General features: G+C 30.6%; 1 protein-coding gene and 1 long non-coding RNA gene across 2 annotated transcripts; both read left to right on the forward strand.

Annotated features, from left to right (window-relative positions):
• Positions 1-5281: 5281 nt before the first annotated feature.
• Positions 5282-7327, forward strand: LOC107482739 (uncharacterized). The gene has a single exon (XM_016103303.3). It carries the CDS (start codon positions 5282-5284, stop codon positions 7325-7327), a length of 2046 nt encoding a protein of 681 aa, XP_015958789.1.
• A 2387-nt stretch (positions 7328-9714) lies between these two features.
• Positions 9715-11744, forward strand: LOC107482747 (uncharacterized). The gene is made up of 4 exons (XR_008002073.1): positions 9715-9826; positions 9909-10041; positions 11288-11417; positions 11504-11744. It is a non-coding gene; the product is annotated as an uncharacterized LOC107482747 (long non-coding RNA).
• The last annotated feature ends 8427 nt before the right edge of the window (positions 11745-20171 follow it).

Raw genomic sequence — 20171 nt, forward strand, 5'->3', positions numbered from 1 at the left:
AAAGAAGAAAGAAGAGTAAAGTTGAGTGAAATCTTGTATGATTGATTACTGCTTCATCAAGTTACTTTCGATACACTGTGTAGTCTTATTTATACAAGAACAATATAGAGTAACTAACTAGCAAACTGATGCAAGCTAACTGACTAACTGTCCAACTAACTGAAGTCCAGCCTGTCACTCATAACAGCGAGCTCTAACTGACTTTAATTGAATCTAACTAAAACTTAACTGTCTGAGTTAATCATTACTTTGTCAATCAAGAATATAAAATTTTGGAAAATTATATATGTGTATCTACGTCTCGACTAAAAAAACTATCGGATACACGGTTTAAATATTGAAACAGTGTTATTTTAAAATGATACAATTAATTATTGTGGTTCATCGTTATATATTCTTTACTAAGGAGTATTGGACTGCTTATCAATTAAATAAATCTTAATTTTTTATTTATTATATTTTATATCAATGACTAAAATTTAAGATTTATTCGCTTAAGTTTAAAATTTCGGTTTTAAGATTCATAATATATATAATATAGTATTTATGATTTAAGAGTTAGAATTTAGGCTTTAAAGAGAATTTAAGAAGTACTACACTTCTTATTTTATTCAAAGTAAATTAACATTTATCATTTTTTTATTTTTGAGATAAGGTGTTTTTATTTTTCTGAAATGAAACATTTGCATTCTATAATTTTAAGGGTGTAAGAGAGAGAAAAAGAAAAATTAGAGATGGTGAGACTTTATGCAAATATAGAGTATTGATTTTGTTAGTTTGGCAAAAATAAAAAAAGATGGTTTGTTTAGAGAGGGAGTGATGTTGATTGGGCAGAGGAAAATGGATTAACTATGAAAGGGGATATTATTTTAGGTGGTGTTGTAGCTTTTCAGAGTTAGCGAGAATTCGTAAAGAAAGATGAAGTTGGCTCACAGCTATAGGTAGGATGAAGGAGATAAAGTTGGTTTGTGCAATTGGTGTAGTCGATGGGCCACATCAAAAGAAGAGGAAGAGCTGTTTTGGGGAGAATTATAGGATTTAAGAAGGGTTTGTGATGTGTCACTACTGTTTGGTGGCAATTTTAATGAAAAGTTGGAGATGGACACTACAAGAATTTGACAAATTAGCGATGAATTTTTGCGAGAATTATTTTTTGTCACTAATCCGTCACTAACTTGCGAGAAATTAGTGACGCACTAACGACAAAATTAATGAGCGGTCACAAAATACTCAAACTTGAAAAAAGCGACTGATTAGTGAGAGATTTACGAGTAAGTTTGTTACTCGCAAATTGACTTTTGTAGCTAAGAAAAGAGCGGGAAAAATTTTCTCGCTAATTTGTCACAAATTAATTAGCGAGTGACAATGTTCTAGCAAATCAGTCACTTAGGGGTTCAATCAAATAAAAGTAAATTAGCGAGGGATATTATTGTCGCTATTCCGTCGCAAGTGTTTGATATACAATTAGCGAGAAACAGTTCACACGCTAGTTAGTCGCTAAATAAAGTTTGTGCGAAAAGGCTAATTAGTGAGGAACAATGTTACTAGTTAATCAGTCACAAAGACTTGAAATGCATTTTGTGATGGACAAATTCCTAGCTAATTTGTCACCAAAGTTTTTATTTTTAGCGAGCAACTAGTTTCTAGCAAATTTGTCGCATAATATTGTAAAAATTCAAAATTAGGGTAGCGACAGAAAACAGTCGTCGCTAACTCGTCGCAATGAATAAATCATTCAGCTAGAGAAGTGTTCCTTGCTAATTAGTCGCTAAAGTGGAAATACAGATATTGAGTGCCTAGGAACTAAGTAGCAAGAAATTTGCGACCGTTTAACAACTAACACACTTCATTCGCTGATTTCAAGTCGCTGATTAGCGGGTGAAATATATTTGTCGCTAAGTTGTCGCAAATTTAATTTAGCAAGCGGCTTGGCAACTGCAATATTATCGCAAAATAAAAGCTATATCCTATCTAATTTGTAGTAAATTACTCGCTAATCTCGTTGGAAATCTGTTGCAGAGTCGTAATAATAAATCCAAAGCTAACCGAGAAAATATTAGAAGTAATTAGTCGCAATTGAGTCACTAATCAAAAGCTTATTTGGTGAGGAATTAGCGACCGTTTAGCAACTGGTAAACTTTCCTCACTTATTTCATGTTGCTACTATTTTGTGAGGAGATACGTTAGTCCTTATTCCCTCGTTACTTTAATTAGTGGCTCACGTGCCTATTCAGCCGCTTTTCTATTGAGTTTAAAAAATCAATTTTATATTTTTATTTTTAAAATTATAAATTTAGTTTTAATAATTAAAAATAAATTATAAAAAAATACCATTTTTAAGCTATTTAGTACATGCAGAACGTATAGAATAAATAAATTTAAATAAAAAAGTAAGATTTAAAAAACATAACAACTTGTTATTATGTAAAATAAAATAAAAAATTATTCAAAAAAATTTATTAACAATGGTAAAAATTTACTAACGTTTACATTGTTATTATGTATAATTGAGAAAATATTATGTATCTTATTTTAATAAAGAGAAGTAGAAAAAATATTACCTCTTATATAGTATTTTTTATCATTATATAAAAATTTAATAGAATAAATAGAGTGAGAGTTAACTTTATACAATATTAATAGAGTACCTATTCAAATTAAATAATACAAATTAAGACTAGAAAAAAAAAATAACGATAGATATGTATATATAAAAAAAATAATAAAAATAAAAATTAAAAAATTTGAAATAATAATAAAACTAAAGATTATTTAAGATATTAAATATAAAATTAAAAGAAAAAAATTTCTAGCAATTAAAATTTTACGAAAAAAAATTCTTTAAATTTAATTTTTTATATCTGCTTCAAATTAAATAAGATTGAAAAAATAAACAAATTTAAAAATATTTATAATTTTTTATCTTGATTGTTACTTATAATAATATTGTAATAATTTTAGTATTATACTTAAATTAATTCAAATTTTATTATCTTATACATTAAAAAAATTAGGGTAAAACACCTCAATAAACCAAATGCACATCAATATTACCTGAATGTTCCAGACCAGAAAATGCAACATCAAAGTCTCAAAGCACATTTGATTAAATTCGATTTAATAAAACACGTATTAAATCGAATCCAATGAATTCGAATGAGGTGTATGGTTAAAATACTAATTAATCGGATGGATTAGCTTGGTTTACATGTTTGCATTCTCTCCCATAATTCGAATATAATAGATTCGATTTGCGTGGACTTTGACTATAAATTTTTATAACATATAAAATAACATATTTTAGTACTCTCAATAATAAGATTATTATGTATGAATTGTTCACTTTTTTGGACAAATAAAAAATTGATCATATAATAATAATAATAATAATAATAATAATAATAATAATAAAAAAATTTAATATAACTTTATATATTAATAAATATATAAATTTATTTAATTTTTATATATTTATATTTATTATAATATTTTTAAAACTAAAATACTATTATTAAATATAAATATTATTAGTTGTGCTTATTGAAAATTATTTTTAGTTTAATTTATCAAAAATGAATACTAAAAATTTATTTAAAAATTATCTTCTAAAAACTAATTTAATAAATTATTTTTCAAAACATAAACTTTATAGCCAAAATTTCATGCATTTATTATATTCGAATTACGGGAGACGAATCAAACATGTAAGTCGAAGTCAATCCATTCGATTTATTAGCATTTTAACCATGCACTTAATTCGAATCCACTTTATTGGAATATATTGGATTCGATTTATATAGAAATATGCTTTGGAACTTTGACATTGTATTTTTTGATTTGAGACATTCAGATAACATTGATGTATATTTAGTTTATTGAGGTGTTTTGCCCAAAAAATTAAATAACTCATAAAATTCTTATTTTTATTTTTATTTTTTATTTATTAATAATTTATTATTTATAAAATTGTTATTCTTTATTTTAAATTTATGATTTAAAAAAATATAAAAATTAATTTTTTATTCCTACCCCATCCATCTGAAAGAACCCCAACGTCTCTCTCCCTCAAGCTCGCTTACGTTGCTCACGCCTTCTCTCCCTCAAGCACTCTCATCTCCCTCACACAACTCTCTCCCTCAAGCACAGTCGCCGCCGCCAGTTGGTCAGCTTTCTTCATTGTCACCATCTCACACCCAGCCGCGGAAGAAGTAGCAGGTCCGGGGCTCTTTGCCTCGTCATCCCCTCGTACTCAGAAGCAAGACGTCCCTGTGCAAGTCGTTGCCGGCAGCAGAGATAACAGGTCCTGGTGGGCGGGTCTTCATTCGTCGTCTTACTTTGAGCCTCGCCGTCAGTTTCCTGCGGCGCACCCCGATTTGGTCAGTTCCAATTAATTTTCCTTTTCTTTTTGTTTTAGTTGTGTTGCTGTAATTCATCAATGTACTTTTATGATGTTGTTGAAAATTGAATTTGTTGCTGATATTTGTTTTTGAAACCTTTGAATTTGTTGCTGTTCTGAAATGATCACTCAAATGTGTTCATGGATGAAATAATTTGTTACTGCTTGAACTTGAATGCACTTTGATTTTGTTGTTGAAAGTCGAATATGTTACTGAAATTTGTAATTAGAACTTTGAATGGTTGCTGTTCCAAAATGATTACTTAAATTTGTTCATTGTTGAAAGAATTTGTCACAGATTGAACTTGAATGCAATTTGATTTTGTTGTTAAAGGTTGAATTTTTGTTTAAGGTTAAATGTGCTGCTGAAATTTGTTGCTAGAATCTTGAATTTGTTGGTGTTTTGAAATGAAATGATCACTTGAGTGTTTTGTTGTCTTGCTTCATATTGTCATGAATCTTAAGTTCCTCTTTTCTTGCTGTTATGGTAGTTCTATCAATCTGTTGGGTTCTTATTGTATTAAAAGATATAATTGATATTTAGTTTATTGAAACCGGTATATCTCCATATTTTTTAACCTCATGATTTGAAGTTCTTGACATGAGATTAATGATACCCAATTGTTTTTGGTGTTTCTAATGCTTCAAACTGTTTATTATAGTTTCCTTCATGCTTTGTATATTATATTTTTATGATTTATATCTTTATTTTCAAATTGAATGTATTAAGTTTGTTACTTTATAACTTGTAGAAGGGGTTATTTAATGTGATTGTGAATAAAAATATATGAATGAAATTTAGGGAAAAATACACGAGACTATGTCATTTATATACACGTTAAACATTGGTATTACAACTAAAATGAAACCTTAGTCCAGATAATCATGGCGCCTAATAGGAGTTGGATGTCACGAAGGCAAGATTGCACTGGTCATCTAAGCGAGGAATTTAAGAAAGGTGTTGTAGAATTCGTAGATTTTGTAGAAAGAAACCCGACAGTCATTGATAGTTTAGGTCGCATTCTTTGTCCATGCACAAAATGTAAGAACAGGATTAGGGATGAAATATTTTGGGTCGAAAAGCATTTGTGTGATCGTGGGTTTTTGGAGGGTTATACAAACTGGACTGCTCATGGTGAGGAAAGATGGGTTGAACATGATGCAACAAATGTTACCCAAGAACATGAGGAAGAGAATACAAACCCATATGTAGACATGGTTATTGATGCTGCAGGTGATAACTTAAATGTAATGGAAGGTTTAGAAGAGGATCCAAATCCATTAGCGTCGAAGTTTTATAAGTTGCTGAGGAGTGCTGACGAACCTTTGTGGGATGGCTGCACCAAGCATACAATATTGTCAGCTGTAACCCAGCTAGTGAACTTAAAATCAGAATTCAACATGAGTGAGAGCTGTTATAATCGAATGGTTGCCATAATCAAGAGCATGCTCCCAGAATCAGAGAAGTTGCCAGAAGATTTTTACCGGTCAAAGACAATGATTCAAGAATTAGGATTAGGATATGAGAAAATTGATGCTTGTCCTAATCATTGCATGCTATATTATAAAGAAACAAGTGACAAGACTAGTTATGCAGCTTGCACAATGTGTGGACACCCACGATTTAAGCCAAAGGCAGGGGATACAATTAATAGTAGTAGGTGTGTGCCATACTCAATATTGAGATATTTTTCTATTACTCCAAGGTTTCAACGTTTGTTTATGTCTAAAAATAATGCACAATATATGAAGTGGCATGTGGATGGAGTACGCCACGATGAATCGGTTATCACACATCCGGCTGATGCTGATGCTTGGAAACAATTTGATGCCACCCATGAAGTATTTGCCCAAGAATCTAGAAATGTTAGGCTTGGACTTTGCACTGATGGTTTTAATCCATTTTCTGGCTCGAAGACTCCATACTCATGTTGGCCTGTGTTTGTCACACCTTACAATCTTCCTCCAAGTATGTGCATGAGAAGAGAGTACATATTCCTTAGTCTTTTGATCCCTGGACCGAAGTCTCCCGGAAAAAGATTAGATGTTTATCTTAGACCGCTGATTGACGAGTTAAAGGTTTTGTGGGACAATGGTGTTACTACTTATGATGCATGGCAAAAGAAAAATTTTAACATGAAGGCAGCATTATTGTGGACTATAAGCGATTTTCTGGCTTATGGAATGTTATCTGGTTGGAGCACTCACGGTCGACTTTCTTGTCCGATTTGCATGAAGAACACTAAATCATTTCGACTACAACACGGTGCTAAACTCTGCTGGTTTGATTGTCATCGACAGTACTTGCCTGCTGGTCATGCATTTCGTCGTGATCGGTACTCTTTTAAAAAGTCAATCGTGGAAAACTCTTTTCCACCGAAACGAATGAGTGGAGTTGACATCTTAAATGAGTTGGACAAACTCGAGGAAGCTAACTTTGGGGCTAATTCGAGAGGAAAAAAGGGTGACTTTGGTACCATTCATAATTGGGTGAGAAAAAGTATATTTTGGGAGTTGCCTTATTGGTCAACTAATTTGATAAGACACAATTTAGACATTATGCATATTGAAAAAAATATTTTTGACAACATCTTTAACACTGTTATGGACGTAAATGGCAAGACAAAAGACAACGCGAATGCAAGAGAAGATTTGAAGCTAATATGCAAGTGCCCTAACTTGGAGTTGGTATTCGAGAATGGAAAGTACAAAAAACCAAAATCCACATATGTCTTAGATTCTCAACAAAGGAGGATAGTATGTGAGTGGATAAAGCAATTAAAATTTTCTGATGGTTATGCATCAAATATTTCACGATGTGTTAATCTAGCGGATGGGAAGATATATGGAATGAAGAGTCACGACAGTCATGTTTTCATGGAAAGACTAATACCGTTGGCATTTCGAGACGTGTTGCCAAAATCCATATAGGGAGTGCTAACAGAACTCAGCTTGTTCTTTAAAGAAATTTGTGCTACTGAAATACGACCTGATGCTGTAGAGCAGACAGAGATTTCCATTATTGAAACGGTTTGTAAGCTAGAAAAAATTTTTCCTCTAGCTTTTTTTGATGTGATGGAGCATTTAGTTATCCACATCCCCTATGAAGCTAAGGTTGGAGGACCTGTGCAGTATCGATGGATGTATCCATTTGAAAGGTGTATGCTATTCTTAAAACGAAAAGTTCGAAATAAGGCAAGAGTTGAAGGATCTATTTTCGAAGCATATATTTTGGAAGAAATTTCCAACTTTACTTCTATGTATTTTGAATCAACAGTACAAACAAGGCGGACTCAAGTTCCCAGGAATGATGATGGTGGCTCAAATTTGGACGAGAATCACTTGTCTATTTTTAGATACCCATGTCTTTTCATTGGGCGAGGTTCAAAAAAATACTTAACTGATGAAGAACTTCATATCGTCCACACATACATTCTTGTCAACTGCGAAGAAATAGAACCTTATCTCCAGTAAGTTAGAACTAGTTTTTATATTCATATTATATATACACTAGTTTTAAAGAAATAAATTGAATGTTATATTCATTGCTTTATTTATTAGACAATTTGAGGATTCACTGAAAGAGTTAGATCCAAATATCTCCGAGGATGAAATACTAATTGTCCGTGATAAGGACTTCAGTAGATGGATAAAGAATCAAGTGAGTGATTTTTGAAATTAAATATTTATAATATTAAAATTATTTGTATTGCAAGAATGTATAACTTTCAATTGTTATCATATTCATTTGTAGGTAGATACAGGTCATATTAGAAGTAGAATAATTCAACAGATAGCTTATGGTCGTTCTAAATCTGTCACTTCGTACAACGGCTTAAAAGTTAATGGATATAGATTTCATACTAAGGATCACGACAAAAATAGAGCTACTATGAATAGTGGGGTATGTGTTAAAGGAAATATTTATGGAGAAAATGACTTAGACTACTACGGCATTCTTGAGGAGATATTGGAACTGTCATACTTGGGTGATGGAAATTCTGTATTTATCTTTCGATGCTGCTGGTTTGACCCAATTAACGGTGTCAAAGTTGATGAGAGATATGAGTTAGTTGACATAAAGTATAAATCAAGACTACAATCAAATGAGCTGTTTGTTTTGGCTGAACAAGCACAACAGGTATATTACACAAAATACCCACATAGTGGGAATAAGTCCAACGGGGAATGGTGGGCGGCTTGTAAAGTTAGAGCCAAGCTATATATGAATGAAACTTTGCATGATCCAGATGAAGAACCCAATGGGCAAGATAACAGTAATGACTTTTATCAAGATAGTGTTTCTGAATTAAGAGCACAAAATGTCATTTCGGAGGATGAAGTTATTTCATTGTTTGATGCAAATGCTCCAATGGAAGAGGTAAATGTAGAAGATATAAATTGTCCAATGGACACTTTGCTGAATGATGAGTTCATCAACGATAACGAAGATTTTGACGGTGAAGATAGTGAAAGTGCTTGTTCCGAAGACGAGAATGATGACTATGTGATGTAGATTTACAAGTTTTGTGTCTTTATGTATCTCATATGTTCGATGAAATGCCTCAGCCACCCTACAAAATCACGGTAAGCTATAAGTAAAACAAATTTTGTTTCTTTGATTTTTTTACCTTTTTCTCTAGAAACTAGGGTTATTTAATTGTATATGTCTACTACTCTACTGCTTCATTTTGAATTGGTTCATGTCCATTTGTTGAAATGCTCTTGTTTAATTTTCAAAATCTAATTGATCCATTCTATCAATCTCAAACTACATTTCTTGATTAGTCCTGTGCTCAGATTTTAGTAAAAGGCAGTAAAATTGAAAATTTAGTAATGAATTCTTTGTTGAAGTGTGCAAATGACAGATAAGTAAGACCAGAAAATTTTCCTTAAAGTTACTTGTTTTATAGGATCATGGCAGCAGATGACATGGATCCTGTTGTGGTGTTTAATATAATTGGATTTCTTCTCTCTATAATTTCTTACATAGACAATACTTAGTAATGTATTCTTTATATGCGATAGTAGCTATAGAATTCCAATTTTGATATATAATAAGGTAGTAAAATAGCTTATTTATCTTTTATATAATAAGGAAGTAAAATATAAGTAAATTATACCAACCTTTGGCTTAGCTTATTAATCTTTTTTATAATAAGGTAGTAAAAAAATAAATAATTATCTTCTCAACCACCGATACATGTGTTAGGTATGTAGTTGTACTATACGTTCGAGTTGTATATCTTTATTGTGATTTAATTAATCCTCAGCGAGGAAGTGGTTTTATTTTATCTATTTTTTTGGCTTTTTTTTGTTTAGGTCAACAGAACGATAATAATGATGAACCTCATCTTACACATTTGAATGTGGGATCAGCATCAAACTAATCCCCACAAGTTTTATCACAATCATCACCTCAGTTAGATGGTATGATGATTTACTTCAGATAAATGTTTACGTATTCACAAATAACTACACATCTAATTGAAAATTCTCTTATTCATTGTAGGTGTGAATTCATCTGACGCATATGCTTTAGATGCAGAAGATAATGAGCTACCTAATGTTGGACAATCAAGTGTGCATGCTGAAACTAGGAGTAACGGAAAGCTAGTAATAGCTGTAGAGAAAGGCGATAAACCGTAAGTAGTTATACTATTATGTTGACCTTCCTATATCAGCATACTTTCTACTTAAAATGAAAAAGAAGAGTATCACTAGGTGCAGGATCTTTAATTTACTAGTTTATTACTAGATTTATTAAAATTGACCTAATTTGTACCTAGTTTTTTTCATGCAATCACAAATTATCACAAAAGTGTGTTTGTTGTTAGAGTCTTATATATGTCTCATTTATGTTATATTATTTATTAATTATTATTATATTTATTTTTATGAAATAAATAAAAAATAAGTATAAATATGTAGATATTTTTCTTCTTTGCAAAACATTGATATTAATCTAAGCTTAAGTTCACGACATAGGAAATCCATTTCACTAAAGTCCAAAACATATGGCCATTTTAGATCACTATGGAGAAATCTATTAGTAAATAGGTTCAAAGAAATAAAGCATCTCTTTTCTTTTATATTCTCTGATCCAGTATTATCACTTCTGCTCAATTAAGAAAAATAAATATAAATATGTGCATATTTTTTGTATTCCTTTCATCTGAAATTTGTCAAGACAGCAAACATAAATATGGATAACAGCAACTCCATGAAAATGGTATGTGACCAGTAGTTAATACATGCCTCTTGAGTAAACTAAATATTTGTTCTGATTATTACTTATTTTTTTTTCTGATCTGCCTCTTCATTTTTTGTGGCTTTTACAATTTGAGATAAAATATATTTGTCTTTAGTGCAAAAGACACTAACCTCCCGAGATTTGGTGAATTTATGATAACTTCTCTCTATTTGTCCAAGTGACATTTATCTCTCTTTAAATGGTGCATTAGGAGTGTTTACAGTTTACCATTATATTTTAGAAAATATAAGAGTACAACATTATTATTACCTGAATTTCATTTAATCAATGCATGATTTTAGAGAAATGGGATCAGGTTTATATTTCATCAAACCTCAAAAGGAGTGAGTTGTGTGTAATTTGTCTTTGGTTTTATGATGATACTTTTATAGTGCATTTAATAAACTTGATTTTTATTTGAAAAACTGTTTGTTGGGATTGCTTGCATGAAGATAATAATGGTTGCTGCTTTAGTCTTGCACTATTAGGAGCTTTATATTCTTTTGATCTATTTTATTTTCATGAATTATTTTAAAGTTATGAGTAGTATAGCTAAGCCTAGAATTTTTTGTTGCTTTAATGATCTATGTTATTGTGTGTTAAACTGTTTTTGATAGTTTTGTATTTTTTTAATGTAGGAAGAGATTTACAGATCATACGGTAACTCGTGACATCACGAAAGATTTATTAAGTAGGATGCCTTCTCCAGCGCCAAGATGGCAGGATTATTGTCCAAACATGAAGGACGAATTGTTTAAAGGTTTTCTGGTTAGTAATTATAATGTTGTTTCACTGCGATTTTTTACAAATAATTGGATTGAGTATTTGCTAATTCTTTCGCTCTTTAAATTTAGGAAAAACATGAATTTGCATCGAATTATGATAAGACTCTGGCAAGAACTGTTTGGAATAAGACAATGCATGACCGCTATCCTGATATTTTGAAAAGAGCAAGGGATAGAGCTTTTAAGGAAGCAAACTCTACTAGTATTGCTGATATTAAGGGTCATGGACCTAAAGCAATGAAAGTTGATGTTTGGAATGACTTAGTTGATCATTGGTTAGATTTAAAGTGGCAAAACAAGTCTGTGGCTGGTCAAAAAAATAGGGCTGCTATGCCTATTCATAAACTACACACTGCAGGGTCTATCAGTTTTGGCGAACACAAGAGAAGAAAGGTAAAGGTCTATTAGTTTTGGTGAACACAAGAGAAGAAATGTATAAAGAAAGATATTGCCTATCTCAAATGATTTATGATAGTATATTAAATGTTGTTACAGGAAGCTAAGTTGAAGCATCGTGTGTCTTTCCTTGAAGTATATGATGATGTTCATAAGAAAAAAAGTGGAGAATATGTTTCTGAAGTATCCAAGAAAATTATTGTAAGTGTCTTTAATTTTGTAGCATAATTTAGTTTTAGTTTTCTTAATAATATGTCCTTATTTTTCTGCTGTAGGACTCATATGGAGAGGCAATATCACAAAAATATGGAGAAGATTTAATAGATCAACCTGAAGTTGATCCTGATGTGTGGACAAAAGTTGTAGGAACCAACAAGAAAGGATGAGTTCATGGGTTAGGCCGCAGTCTGGATATTGGTATTCATGATCATAGAGATGTGCCATTACCTGAAAATACAGGTGTTTCTACAGTCAAGTCAGTCTCACAAACAGACATCACTGAGGCTATTAAAGAAGCATTGCCTAGTGCTATAAATGCAGTGTTGCCTAGTGTTGTAAATGAAGCTATACAGAGTAATTTACTGTCTCTCCTTTCTAAGATTCCAGGATTCCCCCAAGAGAAGAACCATTAGAGTGATTTTGTTGGGAATAATATTTGGTTAGGTGGCTTATGTTAATCTATTTTGTTAGGCTTAGCTTATTATCGTAGTTTATTTGTTTGATAGATAATTGATTAGGCAATTTGTTTCATTTTCAGTTTTATAGAAGTTGGCTTACTTTTATTTGGTATTTAATTTGTGAAGTATCTATGTTGGAGATGTTGCGATAGAGTTTTATTTTAATAAATATGTTGGGTTTGATTTTTTTTAAACGTATAATTTTTATGAACTAATTTTATATTTATGCATTATAATCTTTCATTTCAATCAATAAAATAAAAAAATAATATGATGTTTATTTTAGTATAACGAAAAAATCATAATTCTAACTGATATTCTAGTAAAATTAGCGACATACTCGCTGTTGATGATGGTGACAAATTAAAGACTCTATTGCGACTGAAATAATTGTGAGATATCTATCGATTTGTTACTATTTTAAAAGGAATTTGCGATGACATTTTGCGATAATATTGCAATTAATTGACTACATATTATTTCTTAGCAAATTAGCAACTATTTCATAACTCTACTTTATCATTTCGAATAGCTTAGGTTTAGCGACAAAATTCCTACAAATTTGATTAAGAATTTTTAAAGATTAGCTATAGATTTGCTACACAATGTGACAGATTTGCGACCATATTAGCGGATAACTTGCGACGAGTTAGGTTCGAAAAAATTCCTCGCTAATTAGCGTCAACCAACCATTCCATTTTGTTTACGCAATTAGCTTGCATTTAGCGATGAGTCTGCTGTAGTAGAGTTTATCACTAATTAGCGACTACCGTTTAGTCCATTTCTTCTACAGAATTAGCTTTTACTTTAGTGATTGATTTGCGACTATTTATTCAGTAGCTAAAAAACTTTCCGATGAATTAGCGACTATTGTGTTTGCGTCACTGATCTGCGACTTATAATTAGCGAGAAAATCATTAGTTGCTAGGCGGTAGCTAATCCGTCACAAATTATATTTTGCGTCAGATTAGCGACAATTTTACAACTCTTTTTGTAGTAGCTAATCGGCCATATTCTTGTAGTGGGATAATAGGAAAAGCATCAAGTCGCTTTCTTAGAGCAATGTGAGTTTTAGAGACTAGGTGAACCATATGGAGTTGATTGAACTAGGATTAAAAGGACAGAAATTCATGTGGGTTGGTGAAAAATTCGGTGTTTATATTGACAGAATTTTGTGGATCCGAAGTGTTTGAAAGCTTATGGTAGCCTCAACTTAAAGGGTCTGCTTAGAAAATTTTTGAACCACTGCCTGCTGGTAATGCACACTGATGATATTGATAAAGGTCCTAAACATTTTAGGACATCAGATGCACGTGGTTAACTCATGATAACTTTGTGAAAGTGGTACATATGAATGACCAATATTTGAGGAGATAAATTTTTATGAAAATATTGAAGAGCCTAAGGAAGCCACTAACGATTTAGAACAAAGGCAAATTTGGGGTGAATGAGCATAAAATTGAAATGTTAGAGATAAAGATTGAGAAAATTGACAAGTTAACAAAAGATGAAAAAGTATATGAATGCTCGTTAGCAAGAAGAATGATCCTTAGGTCAATGGAGGAAGGTTGGTATGTTAGGAGAGAGTTGTAAGAAGTTGCTGTGTTCAAAGTTTGTGGATAGCATCGACAAAAACAAAATTCTTCCATGTTATTGTGAAGTCCAAAAAAGTAAAAGGGTTATTGAGGAGCTTCAGATCAGTGATAGAAAGTTTAAAGGGCCTAAGAAGGTGAAAAGGAAAATTAGGAGGTTCTTCAGGGAGCTATACTCAAAAGAATAGCAGCTTAAAATTGGTTTTGATGTTACTCTTGTAAATTCAATAGCTAGTTCGAAAGAAACTTAGTTAAAAAAGACCCCCGATTATGAAGAGATTAAAAGTACAAGTTGGATTGTGGTCCTAGAGCGGCAAGACCAAATGACCTCAATTTCAAGAGCATTAGGAAGGATAGAGGATTTGAAGGATTACAAACCTATAAGCATGTTGGGTTACTTATATAAGGTGAAATTGAAGTTACTAGCAAATAGATTGCGGGTTCTTATGTGAAAGCTAGTGGAGAATGTTTAGTCAACATTTGTGAGAGGATAAAAAATTATTTTTTATGGAACTTTAATAGCGTGTGAAACTATCTTTTTGGGTGAAAAAGAGGAAGTATCGAACATGGCTTATTAAATTTGACTTTTAAAAGGCCTACAATAGGATAAGATGGAGCTTTGAGAACTTTGTTCTTTAGAAAATGGATTTGGAGAAGAAGTAGATATCGTGGATTGGGGTGTGTTCTTCGATAGCCTCGATGTCGATTCTGGTAAATGGGGTGCCTATAAAACCTTTTAGGTTGGAGCGTGGCCTGAGGTAAGGAGACTCATTGCCACCTTTTTTTCTTTGTCTTAGTTAGAGAAGTCTTGAACAAAAAGATACAAAGACTTTGGAGGTAGGATGCAATAAAGTCATGTGATCTGATATTAGTGATGAACTATAGGAGATTATTGAAGGAGTTTGAACTTATGATGGGATTGAAGATCAGATTCAAAAATCAGTGATCATTGATATGAATTGTGAGAAGGGGGCCACCGACCAACCATGTTGCATTCTGGGGATGTAATAAGGTTGAGCTTCCCATCTGCTATTCGGGTAATCTTTTAAGGGTAAATCTCAAGAATGTGGAGACTTGGGCATCGGTCATCAAGAAAATGGAAAGGAGACTAAAATGTTAGAAGAAAAAATGTCTCTTTAACTCTAAGAAGCTTGTTTAAGTCAAGTTAGTTTTTAATAATTTTCTCTTGTACTACTTAAGTTTATTCAAAATGTCTAAAAAAATGGTGGAAAGAATTATATCACGTTAGTTGAATTTTCACTACAAGAAAAAATATTTGTCGCCACACTTTTTTCATGCTACGCTTCAAAAGTGTAGTCACAAGTGGTCAGTGGCCATGCTTTGATGAGGGTGGTGATTGATTAGAGATTAGGCCATACGTTTTCTTGTCACGCTTCAAAAGCATGACCAAAAGGGTCAATGGCCATGCTTTTATGAGGGTGACAATTGGTTAGAGATTTAACCATATTTTTTATGAAGCGTACTAATAGAGCAATCATACGGTGACCATTGTAAAGTATGCCAATAGAGTATGTCTAATATATTGAGCAAAAACACTTCACTATTAACACTAACACTTACACGTTTTTCATCACTCTTCATCATATCCTGCCTTCAACCCTAACCCTGCTTCTTCATCGCGCCTCCAATGTAACCCTAACCCCAGAGCAGCTTGGTCGCGCCTCCATCCCTAGCCCCCAAAGCAGCTTGGTGGCGCCTCCAACCTTAACCCTAGAACTTATCGCACTTCCAACCCCAAAAAAGTTTGCAACAAAATTTTGCTTTGCGAACCAAGCCTTGCAGTAACTTACAATGTAGTTGAACCTGGATTGAACTTCTGCAATAATAGATTTTACTTTTATCAATGGGTCTACTTCAACCAACTTTCTGATAGCATCTGCAATTATGTCTGAGTCCAACTTGGCATGATCTTGTGAAATCATCCCCATGGTGCACGTGTGTTTGCTATTGTATCTCCTGATCTTCCAATAACCTTTCTTCCGAATCAAGCTAGCTCGGATAAGCAAATCGCATCATGTACCACATCCCTTGCATTTTGCGTAGAATGTCTGCGGCTCTGACTCATACACAGTGTAATCAACTCATCTAGAAATAGTGTATCTTTTGATTGTAGAGATCACCGACTTTTTAGAACCAAATTCCATTCCAATACTAAACTCACCATCTTCTACTGCAGCATTGCCTTCACCTATGAAATGCGAACCACCGTTAGTCGGTCAAGGCTAAACAAAGAAACGATAATGGTAACTTCAATTAATAAACATAACTTATCCAAATTCGCATACTCAGGAAATTCCGAAGCATGCATGGATATGAGATCCAGAGTTCGCATAAAAGACGAAATACCAAAAGGGTGTTGGTTGACAACTGCATCTGCTTTATTTTGCACCGCCGAGTCGCCTGCCTTGTTTTTGTCATCGTTTTCATCATCGACTTTGTAGTTGGTTTCAAATTCCTCTTCACTATCGTTGTTATCTTCTTCTCAATCTATATCTCCGAGTTCATCAATATTCACCTCCTCGCCAACCACGTCCGGCCCTAAATATTGTTCAAACTCAAAGTACAACTCTATCATCAGCACGTAAAATTGGGTTTGTTGATGAATATAGAACATCTTCTACATATATGCGTTATCAATGATGGACATTATTTGAAATTGTATCCCACCAAATACTTGTACAGGATTCCTATATAAAATGTTACTCACCCTCTTTGAAATATGACTTTATATGTTTTCACAAAGACCATTTTATAACTCTACAAAACTCATGGTGCATGGAATAACGAAAGAAAACAGATATTCACAAATAAAAATCATTTCCTCGTGTGTGTTTGGTATGATCTCACTATTATAATATACTCGCAAATTTACAATACCTTTCATAATCTCAACCTCACCTCACCCAAATTTTTTTGACACTACTAATTGTCACAAAAAAATTACAAATACGGAAGAGAAATGAATGACAATGATATTTATAAGTAAGATTCTCAAATTAAAATATTTTATTTAATCAAAATGTAACCCACACTTTACAAAACGTAACTTGGGTTTTACAAATTTTATAATAAAAAAATTAATATTACAAAATGAAATTCGAAAAAAAAAAAGTAAAATACAACTTACGTTTTGGTCGTATGTTTTATAAATATTAAAACGCTAATTGTAACCTATATTTTGTAGGATTAAAATTAAAAAAACAAGATAAAATCAAATCATAGCCTGCATTTTGCATGAATATCATAGCAGTATAAATATTTTATATACATCCATTTCATATGTAACACCAATATTTTTTTTATATGTAAAACAATCAGCCTCATTTTTTGGTTGATCTAATGTATAAGGGATTGTATTATGTCCTATAGTTATCATATAGTCTCTATGATGTTTATAAGTGAGACATTCTTTATCCGTTGAACTAGTTTTTTTAATTGATTTAGGTCCGATCAATTCTAAAAGCCGTCCCTGTTAACTTATGATCATTTCATAAATTACTATGAAAGAGTTTTAAATTTATATCAAAATAATATAATTGTTTCTTACATATAGTGCGTAATTTTAATTATTTTTTATAGGCCTACTAAAATCTTAAAAGATATTTAATTTTAAACGAGAAAAATATTAAAATTGAATGAACATAATTTAAAAATATTATTATTACGATCTTATTCGATCTATCTCAACTAATTAATTTAGGGCTTCTGATAAAAATATTGTTTTAACTTGATGATTCTAGAAATTCAATTTGAGAAGGATTTGCTTGAGTATTGATTACTCTATATTTAGTTCACTTGTTTATAATGAAAGGGACGTTGCCGCAGCTATTCGGGGATTGGATCCTAAATGTTCATATTGGATTTTCATCAAACTAAATGAATAAAGAAAAATTTGAAAATCTACCAAAATTTAATGTTGTTACCAACTCTTTTAGTAGGGCTCACCTCTGGCCTGTATACTTATTATTTAATATAATTTGTCTCCTATCTATTTGCTTATCCAGATTCCGTCTTTTTTTTTTTGTAATAATTCATATAATTGAGTAAATGATTACTTTTACTAATGAAAAATGATTTATTTTTTAAATTAATTTTTTTAAAAAAATTATTTAAATTTATTTTTTAAAAATTTTAAATTAATTATATTAGTCATTTTGTCATTTTTGCTATTCATGACATTAAAGTTTGTTAATATTATACATTAAATGATACTATAATATATATTTAATAGTCTTAATTAGTTGTTAATATGATAAGTTTATAAAATTAGATCAAATTAATTTTAAATTAAAAAATTTTAATGCATAAATTTATTGGTGTTACTAAAGTTATTATATCAACAAATTTTGATATTGATAATAATAAAAATGACAGAAAAATTAATGTGACTAATTTAAAATTTTTAAAAGATAAATTTAATTAAAAATTTAAAAATAAAATTAGAAAATGAATGATATTTTAAAAATGAATTAAGAAAAAGATTTTGCAAAAGAATAGAAAATATAATACACAAAATAAGAGATTAATTTTTTTACATTGGATTATTATTGGTATTTTTTGTTAATATTATAATATTTTTATGTAATACAGTGATATGAAATAAAAAGAAATTGTGAATAACAATTTTAAATAAGACAAAAATAAAAAAAATAAACAAAAATTATGAATCACAATTTCAAATAGGATAAAAGAAATAAGAAAACGTGAGTCATAATAATTTTAATTTATTAATTAAAAAATTATAATTTATAAAATCATAAATAATTATTTTTTGTTATGAAACCGTGAGTACCGATTTATGTTATGTATCACATTTGTAAAATACATCTATTTTAACTCATCAATGTATTATACCATTTTAATTTATTCATTAAATAAAAAATAATTAGTGAAAATAAAATCACTTCCACTTTTTGATAAAGCTATACCTTTTGATCGTGACAACTGTCTTGCAGTATTTTTCTTATAGCCACGTGCATTTTTGGTAGAATTCACCACGTGCATTTATCTGATCGTATCAGTGTATATAAAAGTGATTAAATTAAATTTAATGAAGAAAATTAAGCTTAAATTTAGTGATAATTGCAATCGTGACAACTGTCTTGGAACTTGGAAGTGATATATCTTGCCTATATGACCACGTGCATTTGCTTCTTAATCATTTAATTGGAGGTGTTAAAAAAAGTAAATAGGAAAACCATAATTATATATATATACGAGTAAATATTTAAATTAGTTTTCTAACAAGGGCATTTATGGTTATATAACTTGGATAGATTTTAAAAGTGTCTTTAATAACGTAGATACTTAAGTGTTAATTCTAAGTTGACGTGTATCACGATACATGATTCCTAAACTACATTATATATAAGTTTAGAAATATAATTAAAATTTACCAAAATGTAGAAAAAATTAAAATAAATAATAAAATTAAAATTCATCCAGAAGAATACTCTCAAAACATGTTAAGAATTCTCATTTAGTAATTATACAAACTGAAATTTATAACTGGTAATTTTTTTTTAAATAAAAACCATATTAAGGATACTCTCAAAAGTCAAAACATACTTACATAGTAAATTAAATGATTAAACGTACTATACTTTTACTATATAGAAATAGGTCACATTCCTTTAAAAATATTTTTATATAATTATTCATAAGAATATATGACACTTAGCTATTTTTTATCATTTAATATTTATTTTTAATTAAAAAATTGTTGTATTCATTAGTTTTAACAGAAAAAAGTATTCATCATAATAAAAATTTTATTCACAAAAATAGTTGCTGGAGTTTTTGTTTCTTTTCATCTCCAACCATAACATTTATTTTTAATTTTATCCACAAACATTTTATTTAATATGTTTTCAATTATCTGTAAAATTGACATAGGGTAATAGGTCAAATTTATGTTGAGAAGCACTTTACATAATTGATATGTCTTCATTTCTGTTAACTCCAACAACGGGTTTAATTATTGAAATAAGCTTTAAAAAAATAAAAAATTTAAAAATAAAGTAAATACTAAAATTTTTAAAAAACTTATAT

This window comes from Arachis duranensis, chromosome 1 (assembly GCF_000817695.3).
Source record: "Arachis duranensis cultivar V14167 chromosome 1, aradu.V14167.gnm2.J7QH, whole genome shotgun sequence".
Taxonomy (NCBI): domain Eukaryota; kingdom Viridiplantae; phylum Streptophyta; class Magnoliopsida; order Fabales; family Fabaceae; genus Arachis; species Arachis duranensis.

What these genes read in the sequence shown, in the direction of transcription:
- LOC107482739 (XM_016103303.3), top strand. Translation starts at nt 5,282, where the DNA reads ATGGCGCCTAATAGGAGTTGGATGTCACGAAGGCAAGATTGCACTGGT.